This window comes from Oxyura jamaicensis, chromosome 2 (genome assembly GCF_011077185.1).
Source record: "Oxyura jamaicensis isolate SHBP4307 breed ruddy duck chromosome 2, BPBGC_Ojam_1.0, whole genome shotgun sequence".
NCBI lineage: Eukaryota > Metazoa > Chordata > Aves > Anseriformes > Anatidae > Oxyura > Oxyura jamaicensis.
The window spans coordinates 34,462,188-34,488,083 of NC_048894.1; the positions used below are offsets into that span (position 1 = coordinate 34,462,188).

Here is a 25,896-nt window from a genome sequence, read left to right on the forward strand (position 1 = left end):
TGCAGCCAAGAATAATGTTTATGGGGTTAAGCAATGTTTGGCAATGGTGCTTTGACTCCTTAATTTGGAACTATTAAGAAACTACTGAAATGTCACATTTAGACTGGTAGCATTATCCAAAAGCTAAACACGACAGCTGCTGCTTCATAAAACAAAAACAAGCCTCACTCCTCCTATTCTGTAAGACCTGAAATCAAAAAACTCAAGTTTGATTCCACAACTAATCTGGATCTTCCCCCAAAATACAAATCAGTCACCTGCATTCCCACTAACTTTAATGAGTGACAATCTAACATCCTTCCTTTTGATATTTTTACTTTGCTGAGCCACTCATAGAAATACTGTGGCAGCGTGCTTGTGCAATTGTTTTAGATGGACCGGATGCTAGCTATTTACTACAACAAAGCTTGTGACTTCTTGCTAACCAGTGCTGTATGCATAGAGAGAAAGATGAAATTTTTGAAGTGAGGAAGGTTTCCTCCAAAATGCAAATAAGGATGCATCACCAGTCTAGAATGAAAAAGTTGTTTTCTCCACCTCCAGTGGTATGTATAAGCTTGCACTGCCTCCTACAGAAAGGCCTCCGAAATGCAGACAGATAAAACCAAACAAGTTAAACTGAGTGTACCATTACCTTTGATCAAGGAATCACTGCTTCCTCATGAAGTTTTTCTAATTACGTAACTTTATTCTTGTAAATTGTTGCTTGTGCAGACTTAAATGCCACCTTACTGCAAAATCCTCTCTAGTCTCTTTCTTTTCCAGCCTAACTAGGGAAGAACAGATTGGGAAAAAAAAAATCTTTTGTCATTTCATAAAGGTGCTGATGGAACAGAAAGCTTCACAACACTCTTTATGCAAAGCATCTTAATCACTTCAGAAGCCGGTGGAGCTGGGTAAGGTTACCTTCTGCACCTAGGGCTGCTCCATGAGGACTTTGGCATGGTGAAAGCTGTTGAGTCCTGTGTAGCCATAAAAGTGCCACAATAAACACTATTTCTGAAAAAGCTGACAGTAATTAACTACAGCAAGCACTACTTGTGCATTCCGTTTAAAAAAGTCACAAAACATACAGTAACACTAACAAAATACCTCAGTGGTTAATCTTAATTCTTGTTGTGTACTGTGACTGACAGCCCTTCAAAACTTGAATGTTAAGCATGCTGTTCTACCTGACATAACTCAGAGACATCAATTCTACAGCACACCTACAGCTTTCATGCTACTTTGAGTTTTCCACCCCACCCAATTTGGGAAGTGCAGCAAAAGTAGCGCTAAAACCAGGTAGAATAGCCTAGCTGTGCTGGTTCTAGTTTGAAATACTAACTTTGCCACATTTTCCACATTAGCTCCATTAGCACTTACTTTTTTCATGGTGAGCTTTGGCTTGTCTTGTAATGACAAAGCCAGACACCCAACTTTCCTCTTTGCCCCAAGTTTCTCACTTAATTTCAGAGACATACAGCAGATAAAACTTTCAATACTTTTAATTTACCAGATTGATCACTCCGAGTTGTGCCTTACTGTTGGTACACAGTAAATACATTCATCTGAACAATTCACTTAATTTGAAAAAAAAGGCAGTTAAAATGCTAAAATACTGCTTTACACATGAAACAGAACCTTCTGTAGTGATACAGGCTCCAGGCAGGCACAGAGGAAGAACTGTTTCTTTTTAGGCTACCAGTGCATTTAATCCTGTACCTCTTCATCAGAGGTTGCTTTTAACAGTAGATTTGGGGTTAGTGCTTCTGCTGAAAGAAGATTTTATTAACTCTCAACTTGGTCCTTCATAGTTATCTTTCCAGAAGATGTTTTTCTTTCATTACACTACAAATGGCTGGTTTCTGAAGACTTACTGAACACAGTTTCAACAACATTTAAAAAAAATGAAGAGGCTTCTGGAAAGTTATACTCTACTGGTGCATGCAACTGTCAAAGCCCAGATAAATCAAGTAACATGCTTACCCTAGATAAAAGAAGAGTGCCTGAGCACAGTTACCATTTCACAATTGGTAAGAAAGTGAAATTGTATTCTCAGCCCAAGCTTTAGACAGATTAATATATACCACAACACTTTGTACTGATCAAATTTAGAAAAATATTTTTATATTTTTTTTAAAGTAAATTTTTAAAGTAATGCCACAGATTTATGGTGGAAGATGCCAAGGCCCATCCTCCTTTTTTATCTGGAAGAGTTGGGCTGCCAAACCTGTTATACTATTAACAATTACTCATTCAATGCTTTTTTTTTTTTTTAAAAAAAAAACAATAAAGAGGCCAGAAGTGTTGTTTTTTTTTTTTTTTTAATTCCATGATCAAGAATGACTGAACATTATATTCATCTAAATCAATCCAATTACATAGTTTCCTTAAGTTAGTGGCTGCCAAACAAGTGTGTAGTCCAGCATCCCACCATGAGCAACATTTTCTGATGGGTAAGACCAATTTTAAGGTTAGACATGGTACATGTAAAAATAGAACATTTAAAAACCAATCTCGCCACAGATATTTCCATTGCCATCTCCTTTGTGAAATAAATAAGGCAGCAGATAACTTTTACTTTGCAGTGGCATCTTTGAGATATGCTATTAAGTCTGCTCTCTCGGACTTCTTCTTAATACCCGCAAAAATCATCTTTGTTCCTGGGATGTACTTCTTTGGGTTTTCCAAATACTCCATCAGGGTATCCTCACCCCAGGTGATACCTGGAGAGAATAAGAAAAATAAAAATGGTTTGAACTGCCAAAAGCGAAACACATGTCTTTCCTTGTCCTCCATGCCATTTTGCTTCCTGACAGATACTTATGACTCTGATCCTTGTAAAACTATCATCAAGAACTGAATGTTTTTGACCCCAGTAACTCAGAGAAGGAGCTTTATGCTCACCTTTATTCTTGTTAGCATCTGTGTAGGAGAAGCCCTCAGCCTGCCCGGTCTTGCGCCCAAACAGGCCGTGTAGGTTGGGTCCGGTCTTGTGCTTGCCTCCCTTCTCAACCGTATGGCACTGGGAGCATTTCTGCACGAAGATCTTCTTGCCCTTCTCGACGTCCCCCATCTTCAGCGCTAGAGCAGGAACACACGGAGAGGTCAGCACGCCAGCACCAAGGTCAATCACCTCACGGGGGCCCTACAGGGCCCCGTGCTGGCTCCCAGCACCACATCCGAGGCCCGCGCTCCCAGTAACTGCCCCGAGCGCCCATCCCCAAGCTGCACCCGCTGGGTTTGGGCGTTACACACAGCCAGCCCCCGCACCCCTCCCCCAGCCCTAGCGGTCCCTAACGGTCCCGCCGGGACACGGCAGCGTCCGGGCCCGGGCCCGGGCCCGGGCCCAGGCTCCAGCTCCGGCGGCAGGCAGCGGAGCCCAGGCCCCCTAGGCCTAGGCCCCCTGCAGGCCGCAGCCCCCGCACCTGTCCCGCTGCTGCCGCCGCACCCCGGCCGCCCCGCACCGCCCGGCGTCTGCCCAAGGACACGCCGGACTCCGCCCTATGTAACCCGGTGTCGGTGCAGCCTAACCGCGCCGCAGCCTGCCGCCCGCCCACTCCTGCGCGTTAGCCAATCAAATCCCCCTAGCGGACTTCTGATTGGTTAGAATGCCTGTCTGTCAAAGGTGACGTCACGGCGCCGCAGGCTAGCGGGATAGGTTGCGGCCGGCGGGCAGCCTCGCGCTTCCTGCGGAAGGCGCCGTGCGGACGCTGTGACGTAACGCCCCGCGCGGGGAAAGGGGGCGGGCTCCCGGCGCATGCGCACCGCGGAAGGCGAAGCAAAGGTCGCGCGGCGCCCGGAGCGGGCGGGCAGGGCGGCCCCGGGGGGGGGGGGGCGGCGGCGGCGGTGGTGACGTAAGGGCGGGCCCCGCCCCTCGGTTGCCAAGGGGAGGGGACCCCCGGAGAGGCCTGGGGGCTGCCTCAGCGGCGTGGAGCTGGTGCGTAGGCAATTAGCGCTGCTGGGCTAACGAGGGCGTTTGTATCCGCTGCTTGTCCCGCCTAATGAAACTCATTTGCATACAATGCAGTTAAATTCACCGCTCCGTGGGGAGCGGGGTGACGTAACGCCTGCCTTACGTGGCTTCCGTTGCCCAGCCCCGATCTGAAACCAGGCTCCCGGGGTTACGAGGCTGACTGACAGTACGCTAACTGAAATTTACGGACGCCGTCTTTGAGGCGATAAGCACGTTACTTCATTTGCCGTTGGGGTTTGAAGCTTCGTGGCACGCTTGGCTCACGCTGTTAGGCTTTTTGCCACTGTTGCAAGCACCATAGATGGTATTTCCTTTAATAAGGGTTGTGTGTCTCCTAGGACTTCAGGGATCAGCTGCGTGTAACTTAATACCACAAGACCCCTGGCGTGACCCCTGGCCTCTTCTATCTTTAAAAGAGTAAGAGCAGAAGCTGCCTTTTCAGCTGCTTTAAGAAATCACAGTGGTGTAAATTCTTAAGCTTCTTTAAGCACTTTATGTGGACTGATGCAAGCTTCTTTAAGGCCTTGATGTGCGCTAATTACAGACATCCCTTCAAAAGGTCTCCTTTTCTTCATAGAATGCAGACTTGGGGCATCTCTAATTCTCGTAATTTCTTCTAGGTTTTGGTGTCTAAAAATGTATGCTCCGTGCTAGGCGTTGCATGTTGAGCTTTACAGCTTTCCCTTGTGATGCATGTGGAAGGACACTGTAGCAATTTTTATTTTATTTTTTCCTCAGGGAAGCTATTCTTGAAAACTGTGGCAAGATCGAAGACAGTTGAATCCAGTTTTATTAAACGTATAAAATAATGAAATGCTCTCAGGGAAGATACCGAACCTGGGGGGCTTTCGGTGCTGAAGGTGGATATACCAAAGATCAGTCTGTAAAATGAGCTGTTACCTTCTTATAACAGTTCATTCTTATCTTCTAATATCTGCCTTACCCCGGACCACGCAGATGCTGCCGTTGTGATGCAGTACCATTCTGTGAAGGTGTAAGTACTACAAAATGGAATGTTCATGGGCTCGCACGCTGTACTGTTTGTAGAAGTTATATTGTAGGACAGAATATATCGTGGGATATCTAGAGGCAATGCAGAAGACAAAGTCAGGGCTTTTGTGGCTTTGTATTGCAGGAGTAAACTAAATTGACTTATTTTAGGGCACGTTTTCAATGCACGGTTACTTTCCCGTGTATTAAAATTAATTGAAATGTTTGCTTTGATGTGGTTTGCCTGGAACCTTTTTTAGTCTGTCAATTATTCCCTGTGGTTACACCTGAAATGCCTTTGTGTTTTTACTACCTCAGACCATTATAAACTACAACAATGGTTCTTCTGCAGTCAAAATTATTGCTATGAAATTCTGTCCTGAAGGAAGGAAAGATAAACCAAATATGCACTGAAGTCCAGTATTAAAGTAAATGTAGCAAAACAGCCAACTGGTTCTCTTAAGAGGTACACTGCAGGTAAAAGAAGAACGAAGGCCTTATAGGACTAGGCTGGAACTCAGGAAAGTATGGTTTATTTCTCAGTTTTGTGATAAAGTTATTGTGTGGTCTTTGACAAATATGCTATAGCTGGTTCCTTGTATTGACATTCAGTGTTGGTGGGTCAGCTATTTGTGCTGTCGTCACAGTGGTGTGCACTGGTTTTAACAAATATCTGTACCCTGAGCCATAAATCTTACCAGGTCACAAAACAATACTTTGTGCTGTTAGGATGTATGAATTATATGGAGGCTCTTCAGAGGACATGGATTGTTTTTTCTTTGCCTTTAAAATTGCTCAGCAGAAAGGAATATCTCTCTCCATAGTTTTCCGAAGCCTGGCTTATCAACATGAAAAAGCAAATCTGGTCCGGGCTTGAAAAATTCTTCAAAAATATTCTGTAGTGGCCAGCATGTGCTCTGAGGGTTACTTTTTAACACTGTTAGCATACAAGTGCGGTCATTTGAAGTATACTGATGATCTTTTATTTGTTGTGTCTTTCACAGGAAATTCAGATGGAAGACAGGAACCTGCTCAGCTGTACCCCATACAGGTGAGGGACAAAGATGGAAGACACAGAGTGAATGAAAACTCCTGATAAAAGCTGTGCCTGCAATGTTTCTTGCTTGCTGCATTGTACGCAGTCTGAGATGTAGAGGGCAAATTAAGTACTGTACTGGAAAGGCAGTGTCATCCCTGAGATGCTGCAATTGCTAAGAGTCTACGGATTAGGCTCCATCTTAAGACAAAGCTAAATATGTGCATAATATATACTATTGTGTAATATTTTTATGAAATGAGCCCTGGTTGTATTTTAAGTTCTGTTTATAGTCATTTCTTGTGGCAGCGTATTTCTGCTTTGTTCAGTTGTCTTAACATTGTGATTTTTTTTTCTTTGTGAATGACAAGTGTATTATTAAACTGAATATCTGGATTGCATTCGATGCATATCTTCCATTACTGGAAAGACAAAAACAATTGGCAAAATAAAAATAACTGCTGCTGTATTGTCACATGCCTACGCTATGAAGATAAAAATGTTTGGGAGTGGTATATAGGAATGTTTTCTGCACCTAAAGATGCAGAGTGCAGCTGATGGATTTGATCTTAGCAGATGAAGGCAGAGCTTAGAGTTCTTTTTACATCTGCTGTTCCTCCGGTTTTACAGAGTCAATTTTCTAGATGCAGCTATTTGACATTAGGGGAGAGGGAAGGAGTATCCCACTATAAGAGCTTTCAGGTGTACAGAGAGGCTGAAAATTGCCAGGCCAGGGTATTGTTTTAGAATCCAGTTAAGTGCAGGCCACCGTGCACATCACTGCGATAAGTTATCAAAAAAAAAAACAACGAATGGGCCAAGTGTGATTGAATTCACATTTAAACTAACACACCTTTAAAGTGGGACATAGCACACTTCTGACCCCAGGGCAGAAAACAGGTAACGCAGGCAGAGAGAGGCCAGCCAATCCAGGCAATGAGCAAAGCAGAGGGCAGCTGGAAAATGGCCAACATATTTCCTAGCTGAATCAATCGCACAACCATTATAATGCAGTGACTTACTGTTAAATTTACTGATGAATTTAACGGGTGTGAAAATATTGAAGTACTTTGTCCTCTCTTTCATGCTGCAGATTTATGTTACGAGCATGGGTGTGCATTTTATAGCTGTTTAGTACAATCTCCAGCACTGGTGCAGGTAGAATTCTGTGTCATTCCCTACAGCTGGCCTGTGGGGAGCTGCTTAGATTAAGAAGATCCAGGATGAAGAGTCACTCTTCATCAACTTAAAATGGTCACAGAGCTCTGACTGTGAACGTTAACTGAAGTGGGCTGCCTCACTCAAGCATTTTTTCTAGTACCTGCTTATACACTGATAGAGGTTGAATTATCTGTGGAGTGACTGAAGAGTATAATGAGGTCTTGGACCTCAACATAACGTAGGCAGAAGCATGGAATACAACTGCTCTGTTATCAGTTTTTGGTTTGAAGCAAGAAACACAGCAGTGATGTCCGGTCAGGATGAGTGTACAGGAGTAGCAGGTACAAAACATAAATGCATAAAGTCAGGCAATTTGTAATGGAGCACGGCACAGCAGGAGAGGACTTCCAGATGCAAGAGTTGTCACAGGATAGGACTGAATCAGTTTCTGTTTTACTATGAGAAAACAAATCCAAAATCCTTGCAAACCAGTTCCCATAGTGAAAGTAGCATAAAAACGTAGATGATTTAAGATAGTAATTAGGAAAAAAAAAAAGAAAAAACATTTCTGGACTCAAGTCCAAAGTTACTTAATAGTTACTTAATTTAACTCACAGGGACTTTCACATTTCAGAGATTCAGGACCTAGCAATTTGTCAGAAGTTTAGCTTTTCTTAAAAACATTTTTTTAAAGTTTTGGAAAATAACTTTAAGGGCTAATGAATTAAAAAACAAATGAAAGGGTGTCCCTTTATGAAGTCTATTATGTTTTAACTTTAAATGTAATCTCATGTTATTGTGGAGTCTGATACGGTTTACTGGAAAGCTTAAACTAAAAAAGGTATAATAAATGTCCTTGAGCATTGTCTGAGAGAGTGACTCCAGCTGACAAAAACATATGACAAGAGCACTAATATCCACTGGCCTCATCTTTTTTTTTTTTTTTTTTTTTTTTTAATAGATGGCAAAGAAATCAGTCAAATTACCACATTTTAAATTTATTTTTGAATTACTTTTCATTTTAATGAATCAAATGGTTTGAAGAATTTTTCTGTAGGAAGGGCCTGGAGCATCTCCCCTATGAAGAAAGGCTGAGAGACCTGGGTCTGTTCAGCCTGGAGAAGAGAAGACTGAGAGGGGAGCTCATCAATGTGTATAAATACCTGAGGTGTGGGAGACAGAGGGATTTGGCCAACCTCTTTTCAGTGGTTTGTGGGGACGGGACAAGAGGCAATGGCCGCAAGATAGAGCACAGGAAGTTCCGCACCGATATACGAAAGAACTTCTTCACGGTGAGGGTGATGGAGCACTGGAACAGGCTGCCCAGGGAGGTTGTGGAGTCTCCTTCCCTGGAGATATTCAAGGCCCATCTGGACGCCTGCCTGGCAACCCGCTCTAGGGAACCTGTGTTGGCAGGGGGGTTGGACCTGATGATCTCTCGAGGTCCCTTCCAACCCTTACAATTCTGTGATTCTGTGAAGATGGGTCTATTATCCTAAAGCATGAAGTCAGTCTCATAGCACTGAGAACATTTAACGAATCTACTAGCATTGCAAATGTTTTTCTTATGCTCCAAGGATTTGCCTCTAAGCCTTTTTTTAAATGATACTAAGCTCTTTGCCTTCCACATATACGAAGCAGAAAATTGAACAAGTAAATTAGAATGTGCTTCCCAAGTTCCTTATTTTGATCTTATGAGTTTGATCAAACAAAAATTGTCATTATGGGACTTATAGACATATGATACAAATGACTGATAGGACTTTTCTGTAGCAAGTATATTTTATATACTTGTCACTAAGTTGTAGTTTCTATTTTATTTGTTTCTTTGTTGGCTGGTTGTTTTTTGTTTATTTGTTTGTTTTCCAGAAAGAACAAGCTCAGTTTCTCATGTCTTTCTTGTTATGTAACAAGTTCCCTGATTTTAATAATCCTGAACCCTGATTTTAATAACCCTGAACTCTGAAAATTTGCTTGAAGGAAGAGGGGAGTATATCTGATCTCTCAGTGTAACAACTTAGAAGACTGCAATGAAGAAAGTCTTGATAAAAGTAGAAAGGTATGTTGCTCCTTCTTCAGGTCCTCTCTGGGAAACAATTGAATAATCCCTCTTTTAATTAACAAGTTAAAACAAACAAACAATCAAACAGAAACAAATGCACATGTGCTGTTTCTGCTTTCTCAGTCACCACCTGGCTTCTAGCTCCTTAAGGTATTCATTGAACCAATACTAGTTATGTTACTGAATGCTGGGTAAGAGTGATACTCATCTAGCTCACAGAAAACAGCAATTTAAACTTATTCTTTGCATCCCTTTTGGAAAACCAGCTGGTAATCCATGAGGTGGCTTTCCAATAAACTTTCCATTGTACTGTTCCTATTTTTGAAAGGCTTTGCAAACAGGACTTAAGATGTTTAAAAATAATGTGTTTGGTGATTTTATTGTTGTTGCTGTCGTTCATGTGTCCCCTACACCCCCCCCAGCCTCCTCATTGGCACAGCAGCATGAGAAGCAGAACAATCCTTTACTTCTGTGCAAGCACTGCACAGCAACAACTAAAACACTGATGTGTTATCAACAGTATTTTCATCACAAATGCAAAACATAGCACCACGTGAGCTACTGTGAAGACAATAAATTATCTCAGCCATAACCAGTACGCAAGAATAGACATGTTATATTGAAGTACTTTTTATTTGTTAGTATTTTAAAAAGACCAGGGAATGTGTCAGTTATGGAAATAAAAAGCATTGAATCCATAGAATTTGTGTCTCTTTCCCTCAGTAATGTTATCTCTAAGATCTTTTGTCTCTCCATTGATAGAATCATGAAAACGCTTTTGTGCTGCTGTCTTAGAGAAGGAATCCTGCAGCTCCAGCAGTGTTGTCTGGCGCTCAAGAACCTCATAGCCAGGGATCCATTCAGGCAGTGCTGTCTCTCTTCGCCCCTCTGGTCTCCATGCAGGCTGACTTGCTTCGTGATACCAGAGGTTGTGCAATTCAATTCTTCTTCCTTCGCTGTTTACATCCTGTGGTATGACTGGTTTATTTAGGCTAACTGGGTTTTCCCACACTGTATGCTGGTCCAAATGTTTGCGCTTAAAATCTTCCCAGGAAAGGGAATGTGCAGATTTTGGAAGGGATTCAAGTTCAGACATTCCTGAAAACTGCCTCTTGTACAGTGCTTCTGTTCGCCACGTGTCAGCGATTTTCTGAAATTCGTTTATTGGCCGCCGTGTATCCAGATAATGATCTTTCTGGTAACACAGGCGAGGCAGTTGGGCCTGCTCCTGGCAGCAGCACTGTTCTTGCAGAATAGGTTCGTGGGGACGTCGGCCTTGAAGTAAACGTGCAGTGCGCCCTTCAAGAGGTCTCACTTGTGAGAGACTAGACAGAAACGTTTCTTTCTAATGGAGGAAGGAACAGAATTAACACCTGTAATTTGAGTCTCTTATTTTAGCAGGAATTGGCGTAACCATTTTCTGGGACTAGTGAAATGTACTCAGCTATGTGTCTATCTTTACTGCCCCACAGTGTGGAAAATGAGGGAAGCATTATTCCTAGGAACTTGGAGTACTGTGCCAGGTGTGAGAACTTTGTCACTCTTGACCACTACTTCACTCTGACAGTATGCAAAACAGGCTGGCAGAGGGAATCAGTCCAGACAGCCATTACTGCCCTGCCATACAGATTAGAGTTGGTCTTTATGCTTTGGAAAGGACAAAGTATTCTGCTCTATCCCTATGCACAAGATGCAAATGGATATAATTAGATTGTGCTGTCATCTTTTTTTTTTTTTTTTTTTCTTTCTGTAAGCATCTGTTTTCCAATTTGTGGTCTCCTAAACAATACGATAGTATAAACAGTGACTGAAGTGGGCCTGGCTAAGAGCAAAGTCAGCACCCTGAACTTTGGAAGATCCAACTTCCAGCTGTTCAAAGAATTAGTGGACGAGATCCCACGGGACACAGTCTTCAGGCTTCTGATTCTTCACAGGCTTCAGATACCAGTGCAGAGTCAAAGCTACATGGTATAGGGACTGTTCATACAAAGTATGTTTGAGTCCTGTACCCAGAGTGGACTTCAGCAATTACTGTGCTGAACAATCTGAACTTTTGCTATTTAATGTATGTATCTTTTAAGTGGGATAATGTTGCTCAGATAAATCAGCATGGCCTCTACTGATCACACTTTGGAAGCCAGAGGGCAATAAAGCTGCTCTGTTTTGAATTAATGTAAGCTGCTAGTTTGGATTTTCATTTCCAGAGACAAGCTGTTGAACGTGTTCTTTGAAGTTTTCATCATCACAAAGCAAAACATTTGTTTCTTCAGCACGCTGGAGAAAAAGCCAGACAACTTTTCCGATTCAGTTATCAAAGACTTGTAAATACCATTTCAAAAGGGATTAAATTTATTGGAATTAGAAAGAAAAATAGAAAAAAGCACAGTTTGGGGACTTTTTATCCAGGACAATTTTTTTGACTATAAACAAAGAAAACGACAGCATCTTACTTTGGCTGCCCTGCCATATATTTGTGCAATCACATATGAAGGCATTAGAGACAAAGAAGTTTGAACCTGAAAATGCTTTAAAGCCAGCAGTGCTGTGAAAGGGTGAGCAGGAATCTGTTTTACATGCAAAATTGCTTAGTTGGTAACAATCAATTATAACAGCGTATGTACTCAGCATGACAATGTGCAGGTGTCACTGAAAGGGCTTAAGCCATTACAGGTAATGATGCATTAGCAAAAAGCAAAACAAGTTGATTTGCTATTCCTATCTACCATGTTATGCTTTGTTTGCATGGGTAGCATTTAATAAAATAGTATGCTTTGACTTTCATACAGGCCACATTGAACATAAACATTTTAGAAGACAATAAGCATGGAGTTTCCATATTTATGTTCATGCCTATATTCTTAAAAGTAAATATTTGCAATGAAACAGAATTTGGCAATGTTACTGATGTATCCTTATGGAAAAAAGGCAAACCACTCACATAAACGGAGAAGGATGAATCACAGGAACTCTGCCAAACTTAAACTGGCATAGTTAGTAAGGACATAGGAGTCTGCAATGATACTAGGTCACTTATCAAATAAAGCAACGTGCAATAAAGACAATAAGCTGATGAGTTCAGTGGAGCTGTGCTGATTAACACCAGCTAAATGTCTAGCCAGTATGTTTCAGTCTCTGCCGTACTGCACGGTTCATAAGAGCTGCCAACTCATTTTATGGAGACTATTACTTCTACTTCCCAAGGCAAAAGGTCCTTTGAATTGCTGTCATGAGTTGGTGGCAACTTTAAATGATAAGATAAAAAAAATACGCAGATATCACCGTAGCCTACCCCCAGCACCTCATACCCTGAACAAATCACTAATCCCTTACATAAGTTCTGTCAAGCAGCTCTGTCAGGAGTGATTTAGTATACTGAACTTTAGCCTTTCTCTTAGAATGATTCTTGCCTTGCATTTAAGTATTATTAAAGAGAAGGCTTAATTCTTTTAGTTGAATCTGGAAATACTCTTGTCAATATTACTGTGGTGAAAGCATCAGATTTTTAGTAAAGGCAGTACTTACAAGTTCCACATCTGTACCTAGTTCTCCAGTTAGTCTGCCAACTGCTTTCATGTAATAGTCATCCAGCATAAGGGGATTCATAGGGCCTCTTCCTTAATGGAGACATATTTTATTGTCACATATTTTTATTAGTTAGGAAAATGAAAATCGGTGCTCAGCCCCCCTGAAAAATCTCAGATAATTTACAGTTTTTTAGACCTTTGTTACTAAATGAGAAAAAAATTATGATGATGATTATTTTTTTTTTGAGAGAGAGAGAATTAAAGGGTAACATCTTGTGGTCTTTCATTGCTATTTCAAGTAAATGAAATAAAAAAAATGCTTACCTGTGAAATTCCGACTGTATGTTGTGATCCCCTGAGCCCTTTCAGCGTTTCGTAGCATGTTGGTTGTTCTTGGAGAGAGGTTATGTTCTAGCTCTTTAAAAGTGGTATTAGGGGCCACCATCTTTGGTGGATTTGGATAGTATATTTGACCCTTTTCTCCAGCAAACTTAGGAAGCTGAAGGATAAGAAGAAACAGGTAAGGCATAAACCAAATGCATAGAATAACAATGTTTTAAAGGTTTAAAATATCCCTTCCACAGTATGCTAAATTAGCATATTAGAAAATGCTAATAAAAATCTTCAGTACAGTATTTCTACTCAAATAGGAAGATTTAACAGGCACATAATTCAGCTGAATTCAGTTCAAAGAACTTGGAATCAGCTTATGCGTGGTAGCCACACCAATGCAGAACATTACATGCTATATAAAGTTTCTTTTGCAGTCACAATAATAGCCTGAAAATGGACTGCCACTTTGATTTTCCCCTGCCACATCCATAAGACCGTGTGTCTCCAAAGGCTGTATCTTTCTTTGTTTACCACTGTCTTTTCCTACATTCTTCATGGCTTTTATCTGTCATCAAACTTCAGGCTATATCCCCCTAGGAAGAGAACAGCTGTTTAACAACTGTTCAGGCTGAAGAACAGTAGAAACCCAATCGTTCATGACCAATTTCACTCTTCTGTTTCATGGATCAGCCTAGTCTCCATCATTACAGCTGTGGAAAGCAAGGTTAGAGTCAGCAGCCATTCACAATCTGTTTCCTTCAGAACACGGAAACAGAGACACCAGCCTGTCAGTATGTTGGCAGGACTTGTGGAGAGGTAAGAAGCAGCAAAAGTCTACGGCTGCTCAAACCCATTTATTTTGAAGTGCTGGAGAGTGTAATCTGGGTTTCTTTAGCAACACGTTCCCCCATATGCTGTATGAGTTACCTACTTGGAAGTATGTGCATTGTCCCGGCCAGTGCAAAGCTTTCTTCAGGGAGTCAGGGGGAATGCTGACAACCTCATGCCTGTATGGATTACCTGTGGGGGATATATTTAACATGTTCTAATGCCATTGCTCTGAATGACAGATGTATCTGCATTTCAAGCTGTAGATGTACGCTCACTTTATAGACCGTTGTGCTGGTGGAAGAGGTTCTTTCTGGAGCTGCTGCTGCTGTCTTTTCTACCTTGGGAGACTTACCTTGTGGATCTGCAGACAGAACTAATCTTCACTGTTTTGGTACAAAATCAGCAGGGCTAGATCAGATCAGATCATATCTAGGCAGCCTAAGTTAACCCTCCTGCCTTGCTGGAAGCCTTCACACGAGCATCTGCACTGCCAGATAGTTGTCTCAGGCAGAGGGGATGGTGGTGACAAGTTGCCGAAGGCTGGATCTTATATCCCTGCTAGAGCTGACTGATACATGCCCACGACCAATTGTAGGAGCTCTGGGTTAATTCACACACCAGCAGATTCTTACTGCATCTTCTGTGAATGATTTTTATAAACAAAAACGGCAAGTAATAAGGTTTGATGAATTGTGCAGCTGGTTTTGTACTCATACTGTCACCTTCAGCAGAAGAACAGAATTCTTATAGATGTCTGATAAAAATGAAACTGCAGTGTATGCTTGCAAGAGCTTGGTTTCCAACCCTGGTTCTGTCATTGGCTACATAATAGTTACTCTGAGTTTTGTAGAAGCAAGATGTAGAAAGGGCAAAAAAATTTAAACATAACCTTGCTGTGAAAAATTTTAAACATAACCTACCAGTGGTAAAAATCACCCACATGTGATCTGCGTCATCTCTACTTAACCAGAGATTCTCCTTCAGTCACTGAGGAGTGGAGCATCCTGATCGAATGAAGTTAAACTGTTTTCTGAGTGCCAGCAGTAGCTGTCCCCTTAGCTAGTAATTCCGAACCTGCTAAGCTTTGCTGGAAATAGATCTTGGCCTCCAATGATCTTTCTGTTGTGCAAAAATAGGCTTTGTAGTCACAATAAACCCACCTCCACACATGTGATTAGTGTTTCTTACATTGAAAAATGATCATTGAAAAGTGACTGAAAATGACTACTCCTGGCATTATATGTTCTGTGGAGAGATACTTGGTTTGGATGGACAAATACCCCACAAAAAAAAATGGCTCATATATCCAATTATATACATAATTGTACAGTACTGTCAATGACTGGGAATGGCAGCTCATTAGTGCAAATTAACCTACAACTTAACGTTATCAGCTTTTACAGTACTGAAGAGCCTCTTAGACACGCCAGTGTGTGCTTCTTCTGTTTCCCACAGTTATTGCCAAGCCCCTTCTGAGGAGTGGTGCCACAGCACTGAGAGGTGCTGGCTTTCAGCTGACCCAAATTCTCCCTGAGCCTCTGTGGCCAACAGCTGCTAAAGACTGCTCATGCAGGTGATCAGCAGAGGCATTCGGAATGATTCTGTCAGAATCCCAGTGCAGTAGACTGTCCCCAGGGAAGAGCAAAATTTTTTATCTGATGCATTATGTAAGCCACTCTCAGGACAAAATTCGGCCAGGGTTAAAAGCTAACATGTCACAATGGCTTACGGGGTGTTCTGTAACAAAATAGTTGCTTTGTCATTCTAGACCTCATTCCACCATCTGTATGGTGATAAAATATTTTAAATCATTCAGCACTTCTTTCAGGGGTAACTCTTGTCCTCAGCAACGGTATGGCAGACATGGCATTTGCCCAGAATTTTTTAGTTTTTGATCCCTCTTGATGCATTTTTTTTCCTTTCCCCACCACTCCCTCAGACTGTGAAGAATCATTTGCCTGACAGAAAGTATCAGATACACTGAATGATACATATTTATGGAGAATAATAATTAAGAGCTTTAAGAGCTCTGTTGACTTCTGAGTCTACAAGGTCTTTGTATGAGACAGAGGTTAATTCAGTGCTGAGGTATCTCCCATGGAGAGTGCAACTATCAGCATGCAGGGCTCCAATTTAAGCCAAGATGCTTAGCTTGGTCACTGATATTCTCAGATCCTGGCTGTATGGAACTTCATTAGAAAGGAGTCACAAGACTTAAGCAGAGTTTCTAAATAAGATTCAAGAATAAATGATAAATCATCAGAGAATAAATGATAAATCCTTACCTTTGGTCTTCCTTAGGACAATCACATCATAAGGCTTGCTAGGGATATTGGGGTGGAAAGGCTGATGATTGCTTGCATCGATCCCAGTGTCTCGATCCTCAGGTGATCTGAAGTTTGGGAACATGGCATACCTAGAGATGTGTGTCTGGTAGGGATGAGACATGGGGAACGGCAGGCACAGTGGTCTTGGATTGGTTTCAGTTGGCAGGAGGATGAACGGAAAGAAAGAAAATTTTCTTATTTCACATTTCCTTATTTCACATTTCCTTATTTCACATTTCACAGAGCTTTAGCATTAAATGTAACACTTTGCAAGAACTGGGAGAAAAGTAAGAAGCAGGAAGGTGATATCTTTGTTCTTTATTCATCTCTTGCTTGTAACCTACAACAAATTCACAATGATCATTCCCTTTTCTGCTCCTATATTGTCTGCTTACATGAAAGAGAATCATCAGATTTATATTTGCAAGTTGCAGAACTGCATACCTGGGCCACTGACACTCCCTAGTTGAAGGCGCAGTGGCTATGCCTCTTGGACATGTCCAACAGTGACGTGGCTCTGTTGGTTATACCAATTTCTCCCTGATGCTTAAAGATGGACCCCAGTCAAAATGGAGAAAGGATGCCTCTGTCAGACCCCAAATGTTTGGGGTCAAAATGTTTGCTTCTATCATTATAGTCTTCCTGTTAGCTACAATTATGTATGAATAAGGCTTTCAGAGCTACACAATTGTTGCAACTCTTATCACAAACCATATCAGAGATCATCATATTCAGGAATTTACTCTGCCCTTGATGGAACGCAGGGCAGGATTGCCCTGCAGAGAGAGGTGCCCACTCCAGAAATCATAAATGACTGAAGAATTGATGAGAAATCTTTGCAGGGGAGATTTATTTCCTGTAGACCCCAAAAACGGCAGAGGTGAAAGGGGGGAATTAAAGCAAGATTGTCACGAGGAACAGTGTGAAAAGAGATGGTGGTGGGGGAGGCATAACGAGTGAAGAAAACCCGACACAATGGAAGCTGTCTCATCTGCCATTTGGACTAGGACTAAGACTACTGGGCTAGGCCATTGGTTGCTATTGATGTAAAACCAGAATGATTAAAACCCTTGCTAGCTCTGCAGCTAACTTCAGTGGCTTCGTTAGTTGCCAACCATTTATTACCATAAAATAATCACAATCAAATGGTGCATCCTTACGAATACCACTTTTAACGGGGTGCTGCATGAAAGAGCATTCCCATGAGTAGTTTAAAGAAAGAAGGAATGAGGAGTTGCTTCTTTACTGCCTATGCTGTTCCTTAGCAAGAAAAGAACCACAACTTTGCATGTAATCAGTCAGACCAATTCAATGTTTCAACGTCAGGCCAATTTACTGTTATGTGGCTTAAGGGAAGGGAAGGGAAATGTGAACTTCCAATTCTTGCGCAGCTGCAATTGAAATTAATAGTAGCTGAGTTTGAGCATGCAAAATCAAAATTTGTGTATAAGGAGGTATTTATTTATGAGAGTAAGAAGGATAAAGCTAAACTGGAGAGCTTTATGGGGTACTGAGAACCAGGACTTTACAGAGAGTTCCAAGGTTGCTGTGGCTGTTGTTTTCAGCTTTCAGTTTTTCATGACAGACTAATTAAAAAAAAAAATCCTGAAATAACAGGAATCTTCTGAGGAAAATGAAAGGCTTCTGAGGAAAATGAAAGGTTTAAATGAGGTTTATGCCAAGTAAAAGAGAATAGCACCCCTTTTGGATTCTTCTAAATTCTACCACAACTGCATGCAGCAGCTTACTGAGAGCAAATGGCTTTCCCCAGGTGCTGCTGAAAGCAAAATCTTGACCTTAATTAGGAGCCAAATTCATCCATTCCTGAGTCTGTCCATCATGAGGTAATAAGTTTTCTTACCAAGCTGAGCTCTTCCTAGGCTTCCCTCTCACAAATCTGCTTTATACATACATTAGATTTGCATACATTCATTCTCATTGGGTAAAGAGGCCATGAACAACACAGCCAAGGAAAACCCAATTAGCCCATAGGCAAGTCAGCAAGATCTGTATTTGTGAGGAGAGTGGGTGTGCTGGGCAAACACTACTAACCTGCTAAACCTATCATTATATGCTTCATTTGAGAGAGAGCTTTTTGCCTAGTAGCTTTTTGCTGCTGCTTACTGCCGAGGAACTTACACTGTGCAATTATGGCTATAAGAGAAAGGTCTCGTCTTTTTATTTCATTAAGGAAGTGATAAGGTAACAATAAAGGTGAAATGTACTTACTTAGCCAAACTGCTTGGTGGCTTACAAAGCCTGTATTGGGGAAGAAAAAGAGTGAGTTACTTGAAATGATCGACTTTCATTTGCATCTCCCACACGCGATCAATATACATTAGGGACAAATCAATGTGTAAGCAGTGCAGACAGTATTCTTACTGGTATCACTCGTTCCATGAGAAATGTTTGGTGTTGCTAGGTGCCAAAGGCTGAAACAGTGCCTGGAACAAGTGGTATGCAGGATGTCTTCTTAAAAGGAGCGAGGGAAAAAGATCTATCCTCTTACACTTCTGTGTAATAAACTCCATATTAATTAACAACTGCATGTGCTATTAGTAAAAATAAATCAGTAATGCAAAGGAGAAAATGTATCCTATTCATACTTGCAGGGAAAGTGCTTATTAATTCCATGCTGATAAATTATTTATATTTTACTATGGAGACTTATTTTATGCTTCAAATGAATTTTTAAAAAGCAATCAAAAGAAAACACTAAATTTAAAGGGCAAGAATTTCATCACTGAGGCTAGCTAAGAGTCTCTTGGTGATTGCACCAAGACAGAAAAATGTCTAAGATTAAAAAAAAATAATAATTACTTTGCTTAATGGTTCTGTGTAGTATAATGAAAAAAAAAGGACAATTTTATTACTGGACATCTAGTAAAAATCTAGTGTCTAACCTGGAGTTCTAAAATCCTCACGTTTTTCATGAGGAAGCCTAAATTATTTGATCTTGCCTGAAAGGGTCTTCATATGGGTAGGAGAAATTGTCTGATGATAATCTTTTCTTAAACTATTATTTGTATGGTGTTCATGTGAACTTTCTTGATTCTACAGAATCAAATCTTCAAAATCTTCATATTGCCAAACCCCCGCATATTTCTCAGTGAGGAGAGAGATGTCCAGCATTCATTCCCTAGCAGGAGGCGGTGTGGTGGTTTTACTCGGGTGGGCAGCCGAGTTCCACCACGGCCGCTCTCTCACTCCCCCTCCTCAAAGAGGAAGGAGGAGAAATTATGACACAAAGAGCTCTGTTCAAGTCACCTGTGTCTCAAGAGCTACAGCTTGGCTCCTCCATTAATCTAGTCTCCCTAAAAATAGATACTGCACAAAGAGAAAATATGCTCCCTTGCCTAAAGAAGTTCAATACAAGCCTGTGCTCATTTCTTTCCACACTGTAATGGTTCTTTTGAAGAAAAATGTGCCAGATAATTTTGTTCATGTGCTGTTCTGATACACCAAGCAATATTCATGCATTTCATTGTGAAGTCTCTGCTGTGGTTCTATGGGACTCAGTGTGATCACCATGAAGTTCTACATCTCCCAAATTACCATGCCAACATAACTCATGCCTCAACTGAGCTAAGCAAAAGATCTGCTTCCCTTTTAGTGCATGATGCTACAAAGATAACAGCATTTAAACATTACATGTTGGATTTTGACAACCATTTGTATGCTGTTATAATGATCTGGGACTCTGATTCAAACTTTGTCTTAAGAAATGAAAGCTTCTACAGAAACAGCCACACTTACAGAAAAACAATCTTTAGATGCTTTTTCCATAGATACTTCTAATTGGTTTTCCATTTCTACGGTTAGAACAAAAATTGCTCAGTTCTTTAGACAGGAGGGAAATTCTTAGTGTTTATCCTCCCTTCACATTATGTTACGGTGTGAATTGTTACATTCTCCATGGCATTCATTGGACATATTCCTGATTCAAATGTGCAAGTATAAGGAGAATAAGCCTGCTTTGTGCTGTATCGTGGCAGAACTATTTAAATATCTTTGTAGATCACTTCTCATTATAACACAAGGCAGCAATAAAATAAGGATAACTATGCATTTTCATGACTGCTGTGACTTACAGAAGCTTTCTGAGCTCAGGTTGTAACAGCCAGCAAAGCTTTACATTTTCAAAGGCGGGCAGTTATTTAGAGTGTCCCTTACATTTTTAAAACTCAGGCTGGGTTATCAGTCCTGAAGCCACTCAGAATGGATGGCACTATAGAAAGGGCGAGCTCCAACAGGAAAGGAAGAAAGGAGTAGTAATTTTTCCAAACTTGGGTCTGAGAGGCTTTCAGTGAACTTCTGGTAGACTGGAGTCTGCCGGTGTCACACAAAACGCAGTTGTTCAGTAATCATTACCTGCCCCTTTGTGTTCAGTCCACAAAGAATACGGGGTCTGTCACGGTCTCTTGAAAAGAAGTCAGGCTCAAGCTGGAGGGATTTATGCTGCCAGTTCAGAAAGCCCCAGAACAAGTCCAAGGAGTGGTCCTGTTGGACACTGTCCCATTTCCCTAGCAATGAGCACACTTTGGGCACCTTGAGCTGCACATCAGGGAACCACCAGGGCTCAGGGAGCTGGGGCAAAAGCAGAGGAATGGAAGAGCTATGTGGCATGATATGCATGATTTGCAGATTAAAAGCCACGTGGAGAAAACCCAGTTTTGATTCATTCTGTGGTGCTGCTGAATGCACCCAAAACTTTGTCTGAATGACTTGTTTTTGGAAGGACAGTGTAAATGCACTGGCCTGACTCAGTGTGTATGTGTTTCTAAGGTTCTAGCCATGGCTCAGAGGATGTTTTTCAAGGCCTTTCAAGATTTTTATGGTCTTGTTTGATGTGAACTTGAGGACTCATAACACCTTTAGATGGAAGGAGACAGCTACTTTTCTCCAGTACATTTGACAGGGATGGCACAGGTACCCTACTGCTAATGCACTTGCAAAAGTACATCTGTGCAAACCAAGTGATTCATTCTAATGCAGGACTGCACAAGGATACGTAGGGTGCATATTTAAGGCAAAAGCATAGTTGTCTCATGAAGGTGTACAGAGTTACTGCAAAAGTCTGGTAATTCATTTCCTGAAAAAGACAGTAATGGCTCAAAGGAGCCCTCACAGGCTATAAGGTAAATAAACTAACTATTAACAGCTCCCAAGTAGACCTGCAGAGCAGCACTCAGTGGGCATTTTTCAAGAAAGGTTCCATGTGGCTGTCACCGCTTAATTGTTTCTGACAGCAGAAAGAATATTTGCTCTGAAAGACCTTGAACTATGAACATGACAGATGTTTTTGGTGTATGTTTCACTTTTCATTTTAAAGGATATACTTTTTCCTTCAATTCAAGGGTCTTTAAAAGACAGAGAAAATAAAACCTTAAAGAAAAAAAAATGTTTAAACCAGAACAAAACATAAACCATAATATATTTTAGAGACCCAGCATGTTTCACGTGAAGATGTGAGTACAAAATAATGGAGAAAGTACATCAGTGTGCTAATGATCAAACATCCAGTGTCCAAGGTTGTGTACTTCTGAGTGTATGTGGGGGCAGAGTCTAACCTATGCTTATATAAAACCTCCTTGTTCCTTATACAGCCAGCACAAGGCCATATAGTTACAGCAGTTCCTGGTTACTTCCTCTTAATGAATCAAATCCCCAGAAATGTGCCATGTCCTAGCCTGAGTATGTGGATATTCCATTCTGGTAAGCAACTGGCATGAGGAAAGCTCTTGCTGTGAAGTGAACAGGTCTCAGAGCATCCTTTACTAAGATGCATTTCAGGTTGAGCAGCCTAGGAATTAGTGAAAACACTCCTACCCTATGCAATGCAGTTTTAAATTTTACTCCACAATCTGCCTGTGCTTCTGCTGTTTCATGGATACCAATATGCATGTCATGTAACAGGACAATTATTTGACTAGGAAGTCACAGTGGGCCAAATTTTCTGGTATTCTATTGCAGCTGATGGAGTTTTCCTGGGGATGGATTAGGAAATAAAACAGAATCAACCAGCTTTGCTATGCAACACAAAAGAAGCAAACATCCATGTAAGTGGTCGGTGTTAAAGGATGAGCGAGCCTCTTTCTGCATCTCTTGTACATCTCAAACTTGAAGTGTATGCACAATTTCAAAAGGTCATGGGCCACTAAGGACTTGTCACTAAGTCCTGGGGAGATATGCAGGAAGAAACTTGCAAGAAAACTTGGTACTTCCTTGTAGCTTATAATCAAATCATGCAAAAGCAGCACAGCCAATAGCTCTAACGTGCATTGCTGGTGAAAGCCCATATGCTATCCTAGTGTGAAGGAGTTTTGGCCTGTGCACTATTGGAGGTAAACAAATTCAGCTCTTTTTGTCCAGCTTACTGTTATGAGATAGTAAAAAGAAGAGCCTGCAAAGAGCAGTGGACTACAAAGAGCAGGGCAGGAGGTTTCCTTGTGTAGCTTCTGTGGCTTGTTTACAATTAGTTCCCATGCTTTTCTGGAGTGTGTTGAGACTACACAAAATGGTGAGCAGGTACCTCACATGCAAAGGGGCTAAATGGAAACTGGTGGGGGTCAAAAAATACCCCTCACAGCCCTATAAAAATAACTGAGAAAAATCATAGCAGAATTACTCTCAGTTTTCTAAGATGCTGTAGCTATTAACACGGACATGAGAGGTGTAGCTTCTTTCATTTTCTGCATTTGACAAATTTACATTTAAACTTTAAATTACTTTAAAGTAAAATCTCAGTAGTTTGAGCAATTTTAAATGTTTTGCTGGTGCCATCAAGTGGCAAAATTTTGGATTGCAGAATCACAGAAACAGAATAATCTAGGCTGGAAGAGACCTCCAAGATCACCGAGTCCAACCTCCGACCTAACATTAACAACTCCTCCACTAAACCATATCCCTAAGCTCTACATCTAAACATCTTTTAAAGACCTCCAGGGATGGTGACTCCACCACTTCCCTGGGCAGCCTATTCCAGTGACTAACAACCCGTTCAGTAAAGAAGTTCTTCCTAATATCCAAACCTAAACCTCCCCTGGCACAACTTCAGCCCATTCCCCCTCGTCCTGTCACCAGGCACGTGGGAGAACAGACCAACCCCCACCTCGCTACAGCCTCCTTTCAGGTACCTGTAGAGTGCAATAAGGTCGCCCCTGAGGCTCCTCCTTTCCAGGCCAAACAACCCCAGCTCCCTCAGCCGCTCCTCGTAAGACTTGTTCTCCAGGCCCTTCACCGGCTTCATTGCCCTCCTCTGGACACGCTCAAGCACCTCAATGTCCTTCCTGAAGTGAGGGGCCCAAAGCTGAACACAGCACTCAAGGTGTGGCCTCACCAGAGCCGAGTACAGGGGGACAATCACTTCCCTAGCCCTGCTGGCCACACTGTTTCTGATACAAACCAGGATGCTGTTGGCCTTCTTGGCCACCTGAGCACACTGCTGGCTCATATTCAGCTGACTACCAACCAATAATCCCAGGTCCTTCTCTGCCAGGCAGCTTTCTAACCACTCATCTCCCAGCCTGTAGCACTACTTGGGGTTGTTGTGCAGCAGCAGAGGTGCCCCACCAGCCCCACAGCACCTTGCCCAGGTGGAGGAAGCAAAGCCCTCCACAGCACAACTTCCTGATTTTCTCTAAACAACACCAGGTTTGTCATGCATGTTCCCACTGTCTCTGGCCAATTTCTACCTTCCCAGGTGATAAGTTGTTCCTCAGTTTCTTGTGTCCTTATCAATGGTAGAACGCAAAAAGCAACAGAACTTTCCAAGACCCATTTTGGAGAAGTAGAAAGCAGGTATTCTTAATTAACAGTGCTGGGTGTGGGGGGGATAATTCCCCCCAACAGGTACACCTAAGCGAGAGAGGAGTACTTATTTCTGGTATGGTGATATCCATGTTCATGCAGTTCACAAGAAAGGACAGGACTTATGCTAATGGTTTCTCAGACCTAATTATCATATTGTCCCTCCTACTATCGCAGGCACAGTAACCTCTGGTGGTTGTACTTTGGGGGCTGTCTGCTAAAGGCTCATAGTTCATCTTGTACTTCATTCTGTTTTGCACATGCTCAGTCATTGTCTAACTGCTTCAGCACTTTTGATCTTTTACAAATTCAGCTAACTTAATTGTTTTAAGCTCTACTTTGGGCACCATGTTCCTTCTTCAGCCTGGATTTTGTGGACAGAGCTGAGTCTTCTTATCATGCAAGGCCAATATAACAACTGAGCAATTTAAACCTTTGTGGCTGCTCCTACCCCCACCACTTTCCCATTCCCATGATGACTTCTTATCCTCAAATGACTTCTCACCCCCAAGTCTCACTCGGGGACCCGCCACCCGCAGCCACTCCCCATCAGGAGCAGACATCCCCAAACCAATTGGTGGCGTGGGCAGCGGGAGAGGGCTGCGTTCAGCCCCTGCCCTTCCCCCCTCTCCTCCCCCCCTGAGGGCAGCACTGACTTGATGGGAGTCTCAGGTATTTGAAGTGACACTTGATTCTTGATACCTTAGGGCCCACTCCTTGGCCCACTCCTGGGTTCCGTCTCTTTTGAGATGGCTTTTCTTAATTAGCCTGATACTGCTCTCCATACTTGGCTTCTGTCAGCATGGAGCAGCCATCTCATATCAGCATTTTCTCGCAACGGTCGGGTGACCTCTGTCAGTGCTGCCCTCAGGGGCACCCCCAGACCCTGGGGATGTCACCCTATGGCCTCACAAAAGGTGGCTGGCTGTAAGTGCCCTGAGCGGGGCGCCTGCGTCCAGTCCGGCTGGTGGTATTCCAGAGCTCAAGGTGCTACGGCTGGAAGGAGAGAGAGAGGCGGAGGTGCTGCATGAGGCACACACAAAGCCATTCTTGTTGCAGGCAACATCGAGGTCCTTCGGTAATGTTCTCAAATCCACAGACATCTACGTGCCTCATCTGTCCTAAGCCTGGTCTTGCCAAGTAGAACCTATCACAGCAGATTTGCCATTCTAACAGCAACGTTTGCAATCCATACACAGAATGTTGGCAGCCACAGCACTCTAGACAATTGGTTGAACCTAGAAAGCTAATGTCTATTTGCTGCTAGAATATTTTCTTGCTGGTTCTATCTGCAGTCGTCCTGCTGGTGTCATGCGAGGCGTCGAGATCCTGCTGGCGACCCACGAGGCAAGGGAGGTGCTGAGGACCGCAGGCCTGGCACCAGGGCAGCCTCCCACACAGGACGACCATCTCCACATTGCAGAGGCTGCAGGCACCATGAGCCGGCGGCCACAGCACGAGCAGCCAGAGGAGGCCCCCGGGGACGAGACGTGCCCCATCTGCCTGGGCCGTCTGTCCAACGCAGCGCGCGTCGACCCCTGTGGGCACTGCTTCTGCCTGGAGTGCGTCCATCGCTGGGCTGCTGAAGGAGACACCTGCCCGCTGTGCCGCGGGCACATCATTGCCATCGTGCGCCTGGCCCGACGACCCTGCAGAAGGTTCCAGCACAATGCGCGGCTGGGATGGCGGCAGCAGCAGCGGCAGAGGAGCCCCTCCAACCACCGCTCCCGCAGCGTCTCGCCCAGGCGCAGGGAGCGCAGCCGCTCCATGGAATGCCAACTTCACAGGAGCTTCTCCTGGCACGCGGGGCAGACCAGGCGCAGACTGCCACCGTCCCCGCAGGACGCCAACCCCAGGGATGCAGC

At 42.7% G+C, this 25,896-nt stretch overlaps 2 protein-coding genes and 1 long non-coding RNA gene across 3 annotated transcripts; 1 reads left to right on the top strand and 2 right to left on the bottom strand.

Annotated features, from left to right (window-relative positions):
* Window positions 1-2,101: 2,101 nt before the first annotated feature.
* On the bottom strand, window positions 2,102-3,565 carry LOC118162190 (cytochrome c). The gene is made up of 3 exons (XM_035318222.1): window positions 3,411-3,565; window positions 2,890-3,066; window positions 2,102-2,708 (listed from the first exon to the last, which is right to left on the bottom strand). Exons 2-3 carry the CDS (start codon window positions 3,056-3,058, stop codon window positions 2,560-2,562), a joined length of 318 nt encoding a protein of 105 aa, XP_035174113.1. The 5' UTR covers window positions 3,059-3,066; window positions 3,411-3,565; the 3' UTR covers window positions 2,102-2,559.
* Window positions 3,566-4,340: 775 nt separating this feature from the next.
* LOC118162191 lies at window positions 4,341-6,385 on the top strand. Its single transcript, XR_004748328.1, has 2 exons — window positions 4,341-4,952; window positions 5,953-6,385. It is a non-coding gene; the product is annotated as an uncharacterized LOC118162191 (long non-coding RNA).
* Window positions 6,386-9,752: 3,367 nt separating this feature from the next.
* C2H7orf31 (chromosome 2 C7orf31 homolog) lies at window positions 9,753-18,475 on the bottom strand. The gene is made up of 6 exons (XM_035318220.1): window positions 18,452-18,475; window positions 16,181-16,365; window positions 13,996-14,084; window positions 13,056-13,230; window positions 12,730-12,821; window positions 9,753-10,552 (listed from the first exon to the last, which is right to left on the bottom strand). The coding sequence occupies exons 2-6, from the start codon at window positions 16,341-16,343 to the stop codon at window positions 9,875-9,877; spliced, it is 1,197 nt and encodes a 398-aa protein (XP_035174111.1). The 5' UTR covers window positions 16,344-16,365; window positions 18,452-18,475; the 3' UTR covers window positions 9,753-9,874.
* Window positions 18,476-25,896: the final 7,421 nt, after the last annotated feature.

Bases quoted from the DNA above. Each gene is read 5' to 3' on its own strand.
- LOC118162190 (XM_035318222.1), bottom strand. From the start codon at position 3,058: ATGGGGGACGTCGAGAAGGGCAAGAAGATCTTCGTGCAGAAATGCTCC. The intron at 2,709-2,889 runs GTGAGCATAAAG...TATTCTCTCCAG, and splicing joins AGATGCTAACAAGAATAAAG to GTATCACCTGGGGTGAGGAT.
- C2H7orf31 (XM_035318220.1), bottom strand. From the start codon at position 16,343: ATGTCTCATCCCTACCAGACACACATCTCTAGGTATGCCATGTTCCCA. The intron at 14,085-16,180 runs GTAAGGATTTAT...TATCCCCCACAG, and splicing joins TGTCCTAAGGAAGACCAAAG to GTAATCCATACAGGCATGAG. The intron at 13,231-13,995 runs GTAGGTAACTCA...CTTATCCTTCAG, and splicing joins GACAATGCACATACTTCCAA to CTTCCTAAGTTTGCTGGAGA.